Source organism: Portunus trituberculatus, chromosome 15 (assembly GCF_017591435.1).
Source record: "Portunus trituberculatus isolate SZX2019 chromosome 15, ASM1759143v1, whole genome shotgun sequence".
Taxonomy (NCBI): Eukaryota; Metazoa; Arthropoda; class Malacostraca; order Decapoda; family Portunidae; genus Portunus; species Portunus trituberculatus.
The window spans coordinates 16,513,629-16,525,901 of NC_059269.1; the positions used below are offsets into that span (position 1 = coordinate 16,513,629).

Consider the following 12,273-nt stretch of genomic DNA (forward strand, 5'->3'; position numbering starts at 1 on the left):
GGGCACATAACAGGACGGAAGTTCGTAGTTTTATCTTTGTACAGAACGTATAGAACTGAACGAATATGTGAGCATTTCTTTTTTCACTATATATATTTTCAATGGATCCTGTTTTCTGGTACGTGTGCAGCTAAAGGAGAAAGAGAGAGAGAGAGAGAGAGAGAGAGAGAGAGAGAGAGAGAGAGAGAGAGAGAGAGAGAGAGAGAGAGAGAGAGAGAGAGAGAGAGAGAGAGAGAGAGAGAGAGAGAGAGAGAGAGAGAGAGAGAGAGAGAGAGAGAGAGAGAGAGAGAGAGAGAGAGAGAGAGAGAGAGAGAGAGAGAGAGAGAATCAGATATACAAACGAACGTACAGATAAAGAGACAGAGACAGAGACTTTTGACCTTTAATTCTCACAACGTAGATCTACATTAAACAATCGTTGACTCTTACCATACACACACACACACACACACACACACACACACACACACACACACACACGTCATCAGTCCCCTCAAATGAATGACACTCACACAATCAGAGGACAGAATCACAATGAGACTCCACTTAGCACACCTTTCACTAAACAGGCAATGCAAAATCTTTAACAAGGGGAAGGGAAGCAGGAGTTAAGGTGCCGACACGCGTATTGCACTACACTGGCGCAAAAAAGGACCCATCAGAGTGTCATCCATCCCGTGTATCGAGTCATTAATTAGAGCAAATCGTTTCGCAGCCTCGCCCATAATTAAGTTCCTGGGAAAATGTGCCACGTTAAGCGAGTCAGAAATGAAAGAGAGAGAGGAAAAAAAAAAGGGTAGTGTCGAGTGTTGTTGATGTCGTCCAGCCTTGTCACGATGCCCCATGTCATGCCACGCTTCGCAGTTGACGGACTAAATATACGAAGGAATCAGAGCTCGACAAGAGATCACAAGAAGGTAAGGACAGTTTTTTTTTTATACCAAGTGGGCTTTCCACGCGAAGTTATGGGCTAAAGGGGATTTTTTTGGGGGTACCTCATATCTCATTACCCACCCGCTAGGAAACCCTTGCCCCGAGAGAGGAAGCCCAACCTACACTCGGACCGTGGACAGGATTCGAACCCCTGCGCTTGGAGACCCCTCGGACCCTAAAGAATGCATGGTTCCACAGTACCACGGCTGCCCCCTGGATCATGTCAATAATAGCGCACCGTCCAGCTGTCCTAATATCTCGGCTCCCTCTTCGTAGTTCTTTCACTCAGCTGACGTGACGTGTGAATAAAAATATGATAACCAAAACTAACCTCAGCCTGACTTTGACCTATTTTAACCTAGGCTAAAGTTTGGGTTACGTTATGTTAGGTCAAAGTTAGGGTGAGGTTAGTTTTGGGCATCATAATTTCATTCATACAAGTCAGAGTGAAAGAGCTGCGGAAGGGGAGCCTGAAATTGAAGAAAGAGTTGGAGGGTTCGGTAATCTTGACATGATCCCAATTATTGTACTATAACATGTCATATTTTCACCTGTTATCCTCGCCCACACATTTGTCTAACTTTATTTGAATTCCTTATTACCTCATCACTAAGATCTTGAAAACTGTGTCTATTTCGTTCCAGCACTATATTTCTAACTCGTTTTTTATTGTCTATCCTTTAATTTTTAATATCTCAATAGACTGTAAGTAAAAGAACGAATGAAAGACAACTGCAAGGAAAGCAAACGTAAATTGAGAGTAGTTGCTAATAATACCAGGAATTGAAAGTGATATATTCCTTGCTTTCTCACACTAAGTTTGTACATGCATATAATCACACAGCAGGTAATGAACCACGTTAGGCTATTGTAAGTAAAATAAGCAATAAGGAAATGCTTACAAATTATCGACAATTCTTGCAACAAAGTCTGATATTTTTTTCCATGGATTTTCTTTGTTTCTTTTCGCAGCGTTCAATCACACTGACAACTGATTAATGAAGCAAGGCAAACAATTAAATGGCTATCACCGGGAATTTCGACTTTGCGTGTATACCTCCATTGCCTTCCGCCACGATACATTCACACGCTCATTTCAGGGATCAGTGAAAACATCGACTACTCCAATTACAAATCATCCGACCTGTTGGGAATTACTGTTGACACGTGCATGAGACTCATAAGCCCCGGACTGCATGAACTTGTATTTCTATCCTGATCAATATTAATAGTACAGAAGTCCTGGACGCAAGATATATATAGGAACACTTCAATGAGCTCTTCCACAAGCATATTCCTCCCGCATTTCACTTTTGTATAATCTTGCCAGGAACATTAACCTCTTCAGTGCCATGACGCGTTTTCACATTTTTTCTGCTTACTATTTGGTAATTTTATACAGCCTCAGATACTTATGTGGGAATTAAGATAGTGAAGCCATTAATCTTCTTACCTCCATAGACCCTTCCTAATGTCAATGAAATCTAATTACTCCAAAAATTTATGATAAAAAATGCGTTCCAGTAATGAAGGAGTTAAGACTATAAGATAATAAGGGAAGTTTGAAGTTACCATTAGGCTTACATGTGGTAGTCACCTTACGAAATAGAGCTAAGTATTTCCATCCACCATTCTTTTCTATAAATTCATCTAATCTTTTTAAGGCTCCGAGACAACTCGCTACCAACAATTTAATTACTACGTCTGATCAATATTAATCTACCACTCCATGAAAACCAATTCCTTCCTATTGCACAGCTTCCCCCAATGACGCATCCACATCCCACACACCAAGGATTAGTCACCTGAAAAGAACGTAAAAAAAAATAATAATAATCCTAAGTCTGGCGTGCTTTATAAATACATATTTGCATTGGTTATTTCTCCCTTTTATTTTCTTTCTTTAACTCCCGCGTAAGAATCTTTCGTGACTGAATACTGTCAATGGGGCTCACACATGCACTCTTGTGATCGTTCATTATTCCACCGCGAGCCCTGCCTGCTTCAATGCGCCTGACGCTCACTAATGATATCTGACGGTGAAAAGTGGCGCACAGTTCAGGGAAATAGTTAACGAAAAAGAGTTCGCCTATATCCACCAGTCTTGCTTCGCCGGGGTGATGGCAGAGCTGGTTGGGGGTAGGATGCGTGTGGATGCGTGGACGGGATGCAGGAGGGGCTGAAAATGGGATGCGGATCCAGGATTTGCGTGGATCATCCATATTCATCCCGATAAAAGCACACGCGGCCTGCATCACATCCATACGACCTCAGCAAGGGAATGAGAGATTCCAAAACAAACCCAGTGGTCCCTCTGACTCAAAAAACGCTCTCCGCTTAACGCTAGAAATACCTCAACTTCTGAAATGGTTTCGAGGTAAGCTTCACTAGACGAAAAACTGGAGAGAGAGAGAGAGAGAGAGAGAGAGAGAGAGAGAGAGAGAGAGAGAGAGAAAGGCTGCCGTTCGCTTCTCCCCGTTTCAGCGGAAGCCACAATAAAAGCAATACTCTAAAATTATTTTCCTACTCCGTGTCTCCATTTTCCGAGACGAATCCTCTTGATCTTAGATTGGATTCCGACCTTCTCGCTGGATTATTACTTTTATGTATCAATATAATAATATCTCCGCCGTGCCGTGACCTTTCCCATCCTGCAAACGTCACATGGGATACGTACGAGTATATGGGAAAATCATTAAGGGAATGGAGACTATTTCTATATGTAAAGCAGAGCGGGTTTGAGGGACGGGTGATGTAAATAATCCCAAACTACCCACCAACCCACCCACCGGCCACGCCATTAACACCACCGCTCAGTTCCCGCCCAGTCTTTCATTTCCAACCGTCATTTAGCTTGTCGCAACACACATCACGCGACTCTTTCCGCGAAAAAGACAGTTCTCAGGAATAAGTAAGAAATCCTGTATGTAAAATGGAGAAAAGTCATTTACTCTACACTTTCAGAGGTCACAGGTAACGCTCACACGCACCTTTAAATGTGAAGCCAGTGAGGTGTTACCGTGCCTTGGCTGAAGAGCAGAGTGTAATTCCTATTAGTTAGAAATTCAGTATTGTTACGTAAATGTGGAGGAAGCCCAAGGGATATTAAAAGTCGGTAGGAGTGCCTTAAATGTGGCGCTAGTGGCTTGGCAAGTTACCGTGGCTTGGCTGAAGGGGAACATTACAAATTCTGTTGGTTAAATATGTCGTAGTGTTACATAAAGATGACTGGATTCATGAGACGAGCGGAGGCACAAGGGATATTAAAAGTCACTCGAAGCTTTTAAATGTAACGCCAGTGAAGTGAAGTCTTACCGTGAGTTGGATCAAGGGAAAATCTGTAATTCCTATGGGTTAGAAATGCCGTATTTTAACGTGATGGCCACTAGTTTCATAAGACGAGAAGGAAAAGCCCAAGGGATATTACGAGTCAGTGAAGGTCTTAATTCACTACCCACAGCGACTGAGGGAGCAGGATCAGTCCCCAATTTTGAATACCCAATGATAGGAATCTGTCTCGAAAATATTTGCTCCTACTTCCATGTACATTATGAATCCGATCTCAAAGAATAAATAAATGTAAAAAATAAGTAAAAAATAGTATATAGCCAAAACATATTGCTGAATGATCATGTTTTCAGTGAATAAAGATACTTAACTCCTTTAATACTAGGACGCATTTTTACCATGAGTTTTGAGTGTGATTTATTTACACTAGTAAGGATTTATGGAGGTCAGAAGATTATTGGTCCAGAATCTTCACTATTTTAATCCCCACATGAGTTTCTGAAGCTGTATAAAGTCGCCTAATAGTAACCAGAATACACATGGTACTGAAGAGGTCAATTAATCTGAGTGACTGAGAGATTATCGTAGGATCAAAGTTAATTTTCATATATTTTCTGATAAAAAAAAACAAAAACACGGCAGTTAATTTTTCATTGCCGCTGATCATTAAGGCGATTGATATTCAGAGAAGCAGCAACAGTCATTAATATCATGAGAGAATTAGGCAATTGTCGACTCCCGCGCTAATGTGTCTGTCAGTTCATCAGTCATCACTTAACAGGACAACTCAAAGGGAGCCAGTCACTTGGTACTGAGGCGGATGATACTCAAGTCAGGTGATCCTCAGGACTGATGTGCCTGAGTGCAAACAGGCCTCGGAACATTCGGTGCTTGAGACACTGTACCAAAAAACTTAAGTGACTATAAACCCAACACACACACACACACACACACACACACACACACACACACACACACACACACACACACACACACACACACACACACACACATGGATACTGCAAATTACTGATAAGAATGTAAAGAAAATAAAGTTAAGTGCAAGAAACCAGCAAGAAACATTCATATATTCACTTATCAGTTTCATCCGTAAATTTACCTAATCTTCTTCAGCTCTCTAATACCTTAGCGCTAACTGCTTGATTACTGAGTGTATTTCATTCATCTAACATTCTATTTCACAATCAGTTCTTTTTCCTCTTTCCAATCTCTTAAAATGATCCCTTATCAAAATTTTCTCTCTCTCTCTCTCTCTCTCTCTCTCTCTCTCTCTCTCTCTCTCTCTCTCTCTCTCTCTCTCTCTCTCTCTCTCTCTCTCTCTCTCTCTCTCTCTCTCTCTCTCTCTCTCTCTCTCTCTCTCTCTCTCTCTCTCTCTCTCATTTAGGAACCAGCACCACAGTAGATATTTCTTTACATGTATACTTGTTATCTTTGAACAGGAGGGAGATTTCAAGACATTTATCCCTTTTTTTTTAGGTAACTTTCTCGGACCTGTAAGGAGACTGGCAACTAAGTGGGCATTTTTCTTTATTTTTTTTACTGCCCTTAACCAACTTTCCTCTCTTGCCTAAAAAAAAAACTTTCTCATATAAAAAACAAAGAACAGCACATCCATAATTTGCACCTCACCTTTTTCAACATGTCCTCCGTCTTGGCCAGGATGGTGTCGAAGCTTTCCCGGTGTGTGAAAACCTTGCGTGATTGGATTTTTCTGAAGAAGGTTTTCTCGATGAGGGGTCGTGACACGTGTCGGTTCAGAGTTCCTGCTACGTCGGCGTGGATTTGGGAGTCGATCTCAACCTCCTGAAGTAGCGATTCCCAGGCGTGGAAGATCTGACTGGTGCAAGGCCTGTAGGGGAGCAGGAGAGGTTATGATGGAAGCGTTCATGACTGTATTCTCTTCAGTTAGACCTAAAAATACTGTGTGCGTTCTTTAAACTGGGTGTATTGTGTCTTAATGGGTGCTAGGGAATGTTTTTCGTGATTCTGGTGAAAATTTTGATCAGTATTTTCAGCAACTGATTGGGAAAAACACCATGAAATCCAGACTAATCATCTCTGTGGCCTTTGAAATACAGTACTTTTGAAAGATGAAAACGTTTTAGAATACCAAACTTTTGTGTGGTCTCTATTTATCTGTTTGTCTGGTTACCTGCGCATCTGTCTGTCTGTTCTCTAAAACGCACAGGCTGACTGAAGCGATGTGATTCATATGAACTAAATAAACACAAACAGCCAGAAATGACCGTGATTGACGTAGTAATAATTGCTTCCGTCTCTTATAAATACTGGTAAAACTTGCCAGCCGGGTATTAATTACGACGCTGCGCTGTTCATACGGATTACTGCAGCGTGGAAAGGTACTGGACGCCATGAAGGGAGGGAGTGTACTGCAAACTGTACTGAATTCTGTGTCGAGAGAGAGAGAGAGAGAGAGAGAGAGAGAGAGAGAGAGAGAGAGAGAGAGAGAGAGAGAGAGAGAGAGAGAGAGAGAGAGAGAGAGAGAGAGAGAGAGAGAATGTTTCACTATCACCAAAACTTTTTCTATTTTTACTCTATCATAATCACCACTATCACATCACACCTCGCTCTCTCTCTCTCTCTCTCTCTCTCTCTCTCTCTCTCTCTCTCTCTCTCTCTCTCTCTCTCTCTCTCTCTCTCTCTCTCTTCGACTTTCCCCTCCGTGCTTGACCTGCACCATCGTCCATGACCTACTTCTCGACCTGTGACCTACAACGTACAGCCTTCTTGTGACCTTCTACAGATATCCTGCCTCGATAGGAGAAACATGCAGGTTACTTTACTTTTCTACCTGCTATTGGTTCGGCAGGCTGTCAGCGTCACCCTTGGGCTCAAAAATAGCAGAAGATAACAAATAATAATAAAATGCGTATGACTTCAACTGCATCTCGCACTTGATGAAATAGTAATTAATGTTAATACCTCGGGACTCGCTCTGCCTTCCTAATTACTGAGAAGATTAGCGCATGTCACCTCTCACACGCCCGCCGCCGCGAGAGTATCCTCACAGCCATTAAGTTTATCACCATCACCAACACCGACAGTTGCCAGCACAGCACTATGGAGAGGAGCACACCCACCAGAGACCCTTCGACGCCCTGCACTGCCTCTACACGGAGATCCAGAGCCAGGGCGGTGTGGTGCTGTATTTCAACAAGTTCGCTGGGTTTTTGGTGAAGGAAAAGCCCCTCGCTGTGCTGTCAACACCGGTGGGGGGCATACTGGTGGACGAGACCATCACCACACCACCACCACCGCCACCACCACCACCACCGCTACCACCGTGTATCTAACTCACTTTCACAAACCTCTCCATAGGTCAGATATATTCAATTCCCGGTGTGATTGAGGGAAATAAGCAGGTATGTTCTAGACTGTGGCGGCAACGTGAAGGCCTGCTTGCTTCTTAGAGATTCCCTTATTTTTCATCATCTTATTTTGTCTTAATCACTCTTCAGCCTTTGTCCTAATGCAGAGAGAGAGAGAGAGAGAGAGAGAGAGAGAGAGAGAGAGAGAGAGAGAGAGAGAGAGAGAGAGAGAGAGAGAGAGAGAGAGAGAGAGAGAGAGAGAGAGAAACATAACATTCTGAACCAGTTTATTTTTGTACTTATAGATTTAATGAAGAATCTGACCATTCATGGCGGAGCTTTCATGCATCAAAGGGCCCCCAATGAATCCTGCAGCAGTGCTTGAGGCGAGGGCCCTTCAAAGCCTGCACATGCCTAAGTACATCCTAATTAGCAGCCTAATTACTTGTGCTTCCCATTTTATACTTTAACCATAATTCATCTAATACTGAGGTACACCGAAAGTTACAAAGAATAAGGTCACAGGGATCCGCCAAGTGTTGCTGCCTAAAGTAGGGAGTGTGCCATACATAACGTACATAAAAGATGATTATATATAAAAAATAACGTATCATTTCACTCCATTGCCTACAGTATTCATAAACACTACCTACACTGGTACACGCAGCTTGCTCTTGCTCTCGGCTGATTCCTTCCCCCTCGAGACAGAAAACATAAAAGGTGTGACGATGGTAATGACGCCAATCAGAGTATTCTTGCACGGAGAACACACAAGGTCTCTCTATTGCCTGCAGCATACAAATAACACTCTACATTTATACTTAACTGATTCTTTTTCCCTCGAGGTGGAAAACATGGGAGCTGCAACGATGGTAAAGACGCCAATCAGAGTATTCTTGCACGGAGAACACACAAGTCCTATGTATTGCCTGCAGTATACAAATGATACACTACCTACACTTATACCCAACTGATTCCTTCTCCCTCGAGGCGGAAAACATGGAAGCTGCAACGATGATAAAGACGCCAATCACACTATTCTTGCACGGAGAACACACAAGCCGTCTCTATTGCCTACAATATACAAATAACACACTACACTTATACTCAACTAACTCTTTTTCCCTTGAGGCGCAAAACATGGAAGGCGTGACGATGATAACGACGCCAATCAGATTCTGTTTTTCACCTGCACATGAGACATCTGCCGCTGAACAAGGACCAAGAGGCGCAGGGCACAGGTGGATGGAACATTAATAGCTGTTATTGCCCTGGATAACGACAATGGCTCTTTATTGACATTCCTGTTCATTGTTACTTTATTGTGCGTGTGACAGGTGGGACAGATGGGAGTGTGGTGGATGGGAGGGTGTGTGCGTGGCAGAACAGATGGGTGACTCAGTATGCGAGTGTGTAATGGGAGAAAAGGATGTATGTGTGTGTGTGTGTGTGTGTGTGTGTGTGTGTGTGTAATACCTGACGTTCATTTTTCTCCAGTGGCTTACCTTTCATTTCGAAGCTCCGAGTTCTTCTTCCTGAACGTCTCCACCAGCCGCTGTATCTCATCCGCATGCTGCTCGTGGATGCGGGAGAGCTGGGCAGTGAAATCTGAAACTGAACCAAGAAACAACGGAAGGTCAGACATGCAGGGAATTTAGACTGAAGGAAGACAATATATAGTAAGACAAGTAGATCATTTATACTGAAGGAAGAGAGAGAATCCTTTACACTGCAGAAAGATGACAAGTAAAGAATTTAATCTGAAGGAAGACAACAAATAATAAGACAAGTAGATCATTTAAACTGAAGGAAGAGAGAATATACTTTACACAGTAGAAAGATGACATGCAACTAGGTAATTTTAACTGAATTAAAACAACATAAATTATAATAAGACAAGAGGATTCTTCACAAAATCTCTTCAAACACTTTGTTATGTTCTTTATTGCACCAGAGAACACTACTAGTGTGTAGATAAGCAAACAAACAGCTCATTATTAAGACTTACGATTTTTTGACAACAGAAAGATGATAGAAATACAAATCTCTGTCTCTCTCTCTCTCTCTCTCTCTCTCTCTCTCTCTCTCTCTCTCTCTCTCTCTCTCTCTCTCTCTCTCTTACACACATACAAAGACGTTTAATCTTCACGCCTATAAAACCATCTCTCTCTCTCTCTCTCTCTCTCTCTCTCTCTCTCAAGAAGGATTTGCCCTCAAAGGACCACTAAGATGATAACTGTCCCATTTCCCGTTTCATTTCCAGTAATGACGCCTGGATGACAAATGCTGTGTTCCTTACTCCCTCTTCCTCTCTCTCTTCTTATCAACAGGACACTGGAGGAGACCCAACGTTTTGTATATGTGCATGTATGTATACGTTTTGTGTGTGTGTGTGTGTGTGTGTGTGTGTGTGTGTGTGTGTGTGTGTGTGTGTGTGTGTGTGTGTGTGTGTGTACAGACAGACCTTCTCTATCATACGAAACGACAAAAAAAAAAAGAATGAAAAGAGACAGATAGATCTATTCAAACTTACTTTTTATAACATTTTTCATTCAATCATCTATTTATCTATTAACATTACTAGGAGGAATAAAAATGAACCAATCCTACAAAGGCAAACAAAACTAATAAAAAGAAAACGAAAGCCCCCATTGAGAATCCCAGACCCTGAAACAGACACCATAAAAACAAGTCGAATATCAAGCTAAACCAATAGATAGACAGGACAGGCAGGACACGGACACGCAGGCAGATGCATATATACATACGCCCATACCAGCACGTGCCTACACACCCGTGCATATTGATAAGGCACAGAACAAGAGTAGCAAGCGCGCGTCCTGCAAATTACAGTCATGTGGAAGAGTGAATGCACAGGTGGATAGAAAGGCAGGTAGACAGGATAGATAGATAGATAGATAGATAGATAGATAGAGAGAGAGAGAGAGAGAGAGAGAGAGAGAGAGAGAGAGAGAGAGAGAGAGAGAGAGAGAGAGAGAGAGAGAGAGAGAGAGAGAGAGAGAGAGAGAGAGAGAGAGAGAGAGAGAGAGAGAGAGAGAGAGAGAGAGAGAGAGAGAGAGAGAGAGAGAGAGAGAGAGAGAGAGAGAGAGAGAGAGAGAGAGAGAGAGAGAGAGAATAATGCTTGTGCTTTGGTTATGGAAAATAGTAGTAGTATGGCAGTAACAGTAATAGTAATAAGAGTAGTAGTAGTAGTAGTAGTAGTAGTAGTAGTAGTAGTAGTAGTAGTAGTAGTAGTAGTAGTAGTAGTAGTAGTAGTAGAAGTAGTAGTAGTAGTAGTAGTAACAATTCCCTTCTATTTAACCGGTGACATTTTCTAAAAACTGGACGAGTAGTTTTATCTTCCTCGCGTTTCTTACGAGTCGTTCCCTCCTGCATTAATTCATTACATTAGGTGCTGATTTTCTGCTTTCTCATCTTTCTATTACAATTCTCTCTCTCTCTCTCTCTCTCTCTCTCTCTCTCTCTCTCTCTCTCTCTCTCTCTCTCTCTCTGAGTGGCCTGAGAATCCTGCAGGTGATTTTCCTTCAAGTGGATGCGTCTCTTTTGCCTCCCTTGCAAAATCCTTAAATTCATGTTCCCTGTCACCTCCCGAGAATCTTTCTACTGCTGCATGAAATCGAACATTATTCATTTATCATAATCACACGTGTGCGTTGCGAAGACTCAGACAGATGGCACACACACACACACACACACACACACACACACACACACACACACACACACACACACACACACACACACACACACACACACACGAAGCCATCAAGTTTACATGTGGCAGTCTCTATATAATAAAAGAAAGAAAAAAACTTATTATGTCTATCAATCATCATCCACGCACACAACTCCTTTCCATGCCATATGTTTGCATTAAATAGTCATTCCTGAACCCTGCTAATAATGACAAGACTTGAGTAAAGAAAGGCAAGAAAGGAGAAAGCCAGCGTGCATGATTGGAGGGAGAGAAGCAAGGAGTCATGTGTGAGCGACGAGAGGTACGAAGTGAAGGTTAGGTTAAGTTAGGTCAAAGGGAGGGTAACGGTGAGGGGATAGGAGAGAGGGAAGGAATAAAGTCGTTAGAGTGAAGAAGAAATCTGAAGTGCCACTCATGTTAAAGATTCAAAGAGACGAGTTTCTGAGATAACGAAAGCCAAAATTGCAGCAACACCAGACAAGTTACTCTTCCATAGCTCTACTTGACGGCGACCTATCATCTCACTCTACAGGTCAACGGGGGTCAAGGGAAGAGTGATGAGTGATGGTGAACACGTGCAGTATCAGCAGGAACCTTGTATCTTTCCCTCACCCTCCGCATAACTACCTAGTCCGGAATGTTTTGCACCCTTAACAGCAGGAATTTAACAAGGTACTCTCACTCATTCCTCCCATATGAAAGGCAGGGGAGCGGCGTGCGGAGGAAGAAAGTGCAACTGAAGGACACGACCAGAAGAGAAAGAGAGAAAAGAGAAAGGGAAGGAGATAGAAGGGAGAGAAAGAACAAGAAGGGTAATTTGATTCAACCTGCATTAAACTGACGAGGTAAAGACAGGGTGGAAATTCACACTTGATTAATTACTGTAATGTGTGACTTTGCAGAGGAATAAAGAAATACTATCGAACCATTGCTGAAAACATTAGACACACCTATGCAAAACAAACTACTCGAGGTATAGGCCGG

General features: G+C 42.4%; 1 protein-coding gene across 9 annotated transcripts in view; it reads right to left on the bottom strand.

The window, feature by feature from the left end:
• Positions 1-12,273, bottom strand: part of LOC123504316 — a 380,235-nt gene that overhangs the window by 144,928 nt on the left and 223,034 nt on the right. For all 9 annotated transcript variants that reach the window (XR_006674804.1, XR_006674806.1, XR_006674805.1 and 6 more), the window contains exons 2-3: positions 9,077-9,185; positions 5,872-6,091 (exon numbers count right to left, since the gene is read on the bottom strand). Coding sequence is in view for 2 of the 9 variants with exons in the window: in XM_045254740.1 (XP_045110675.1) it covers positions 5,872-6,091; positions 9,077-9,185 (329 nt within the window). In the remaining 7 variants the exon portion in view is untranslated. The remainder of the gene's footprint in view (positions 1-5,871; positions 6,092-9,076; positions 9,186-12,273) is intronic.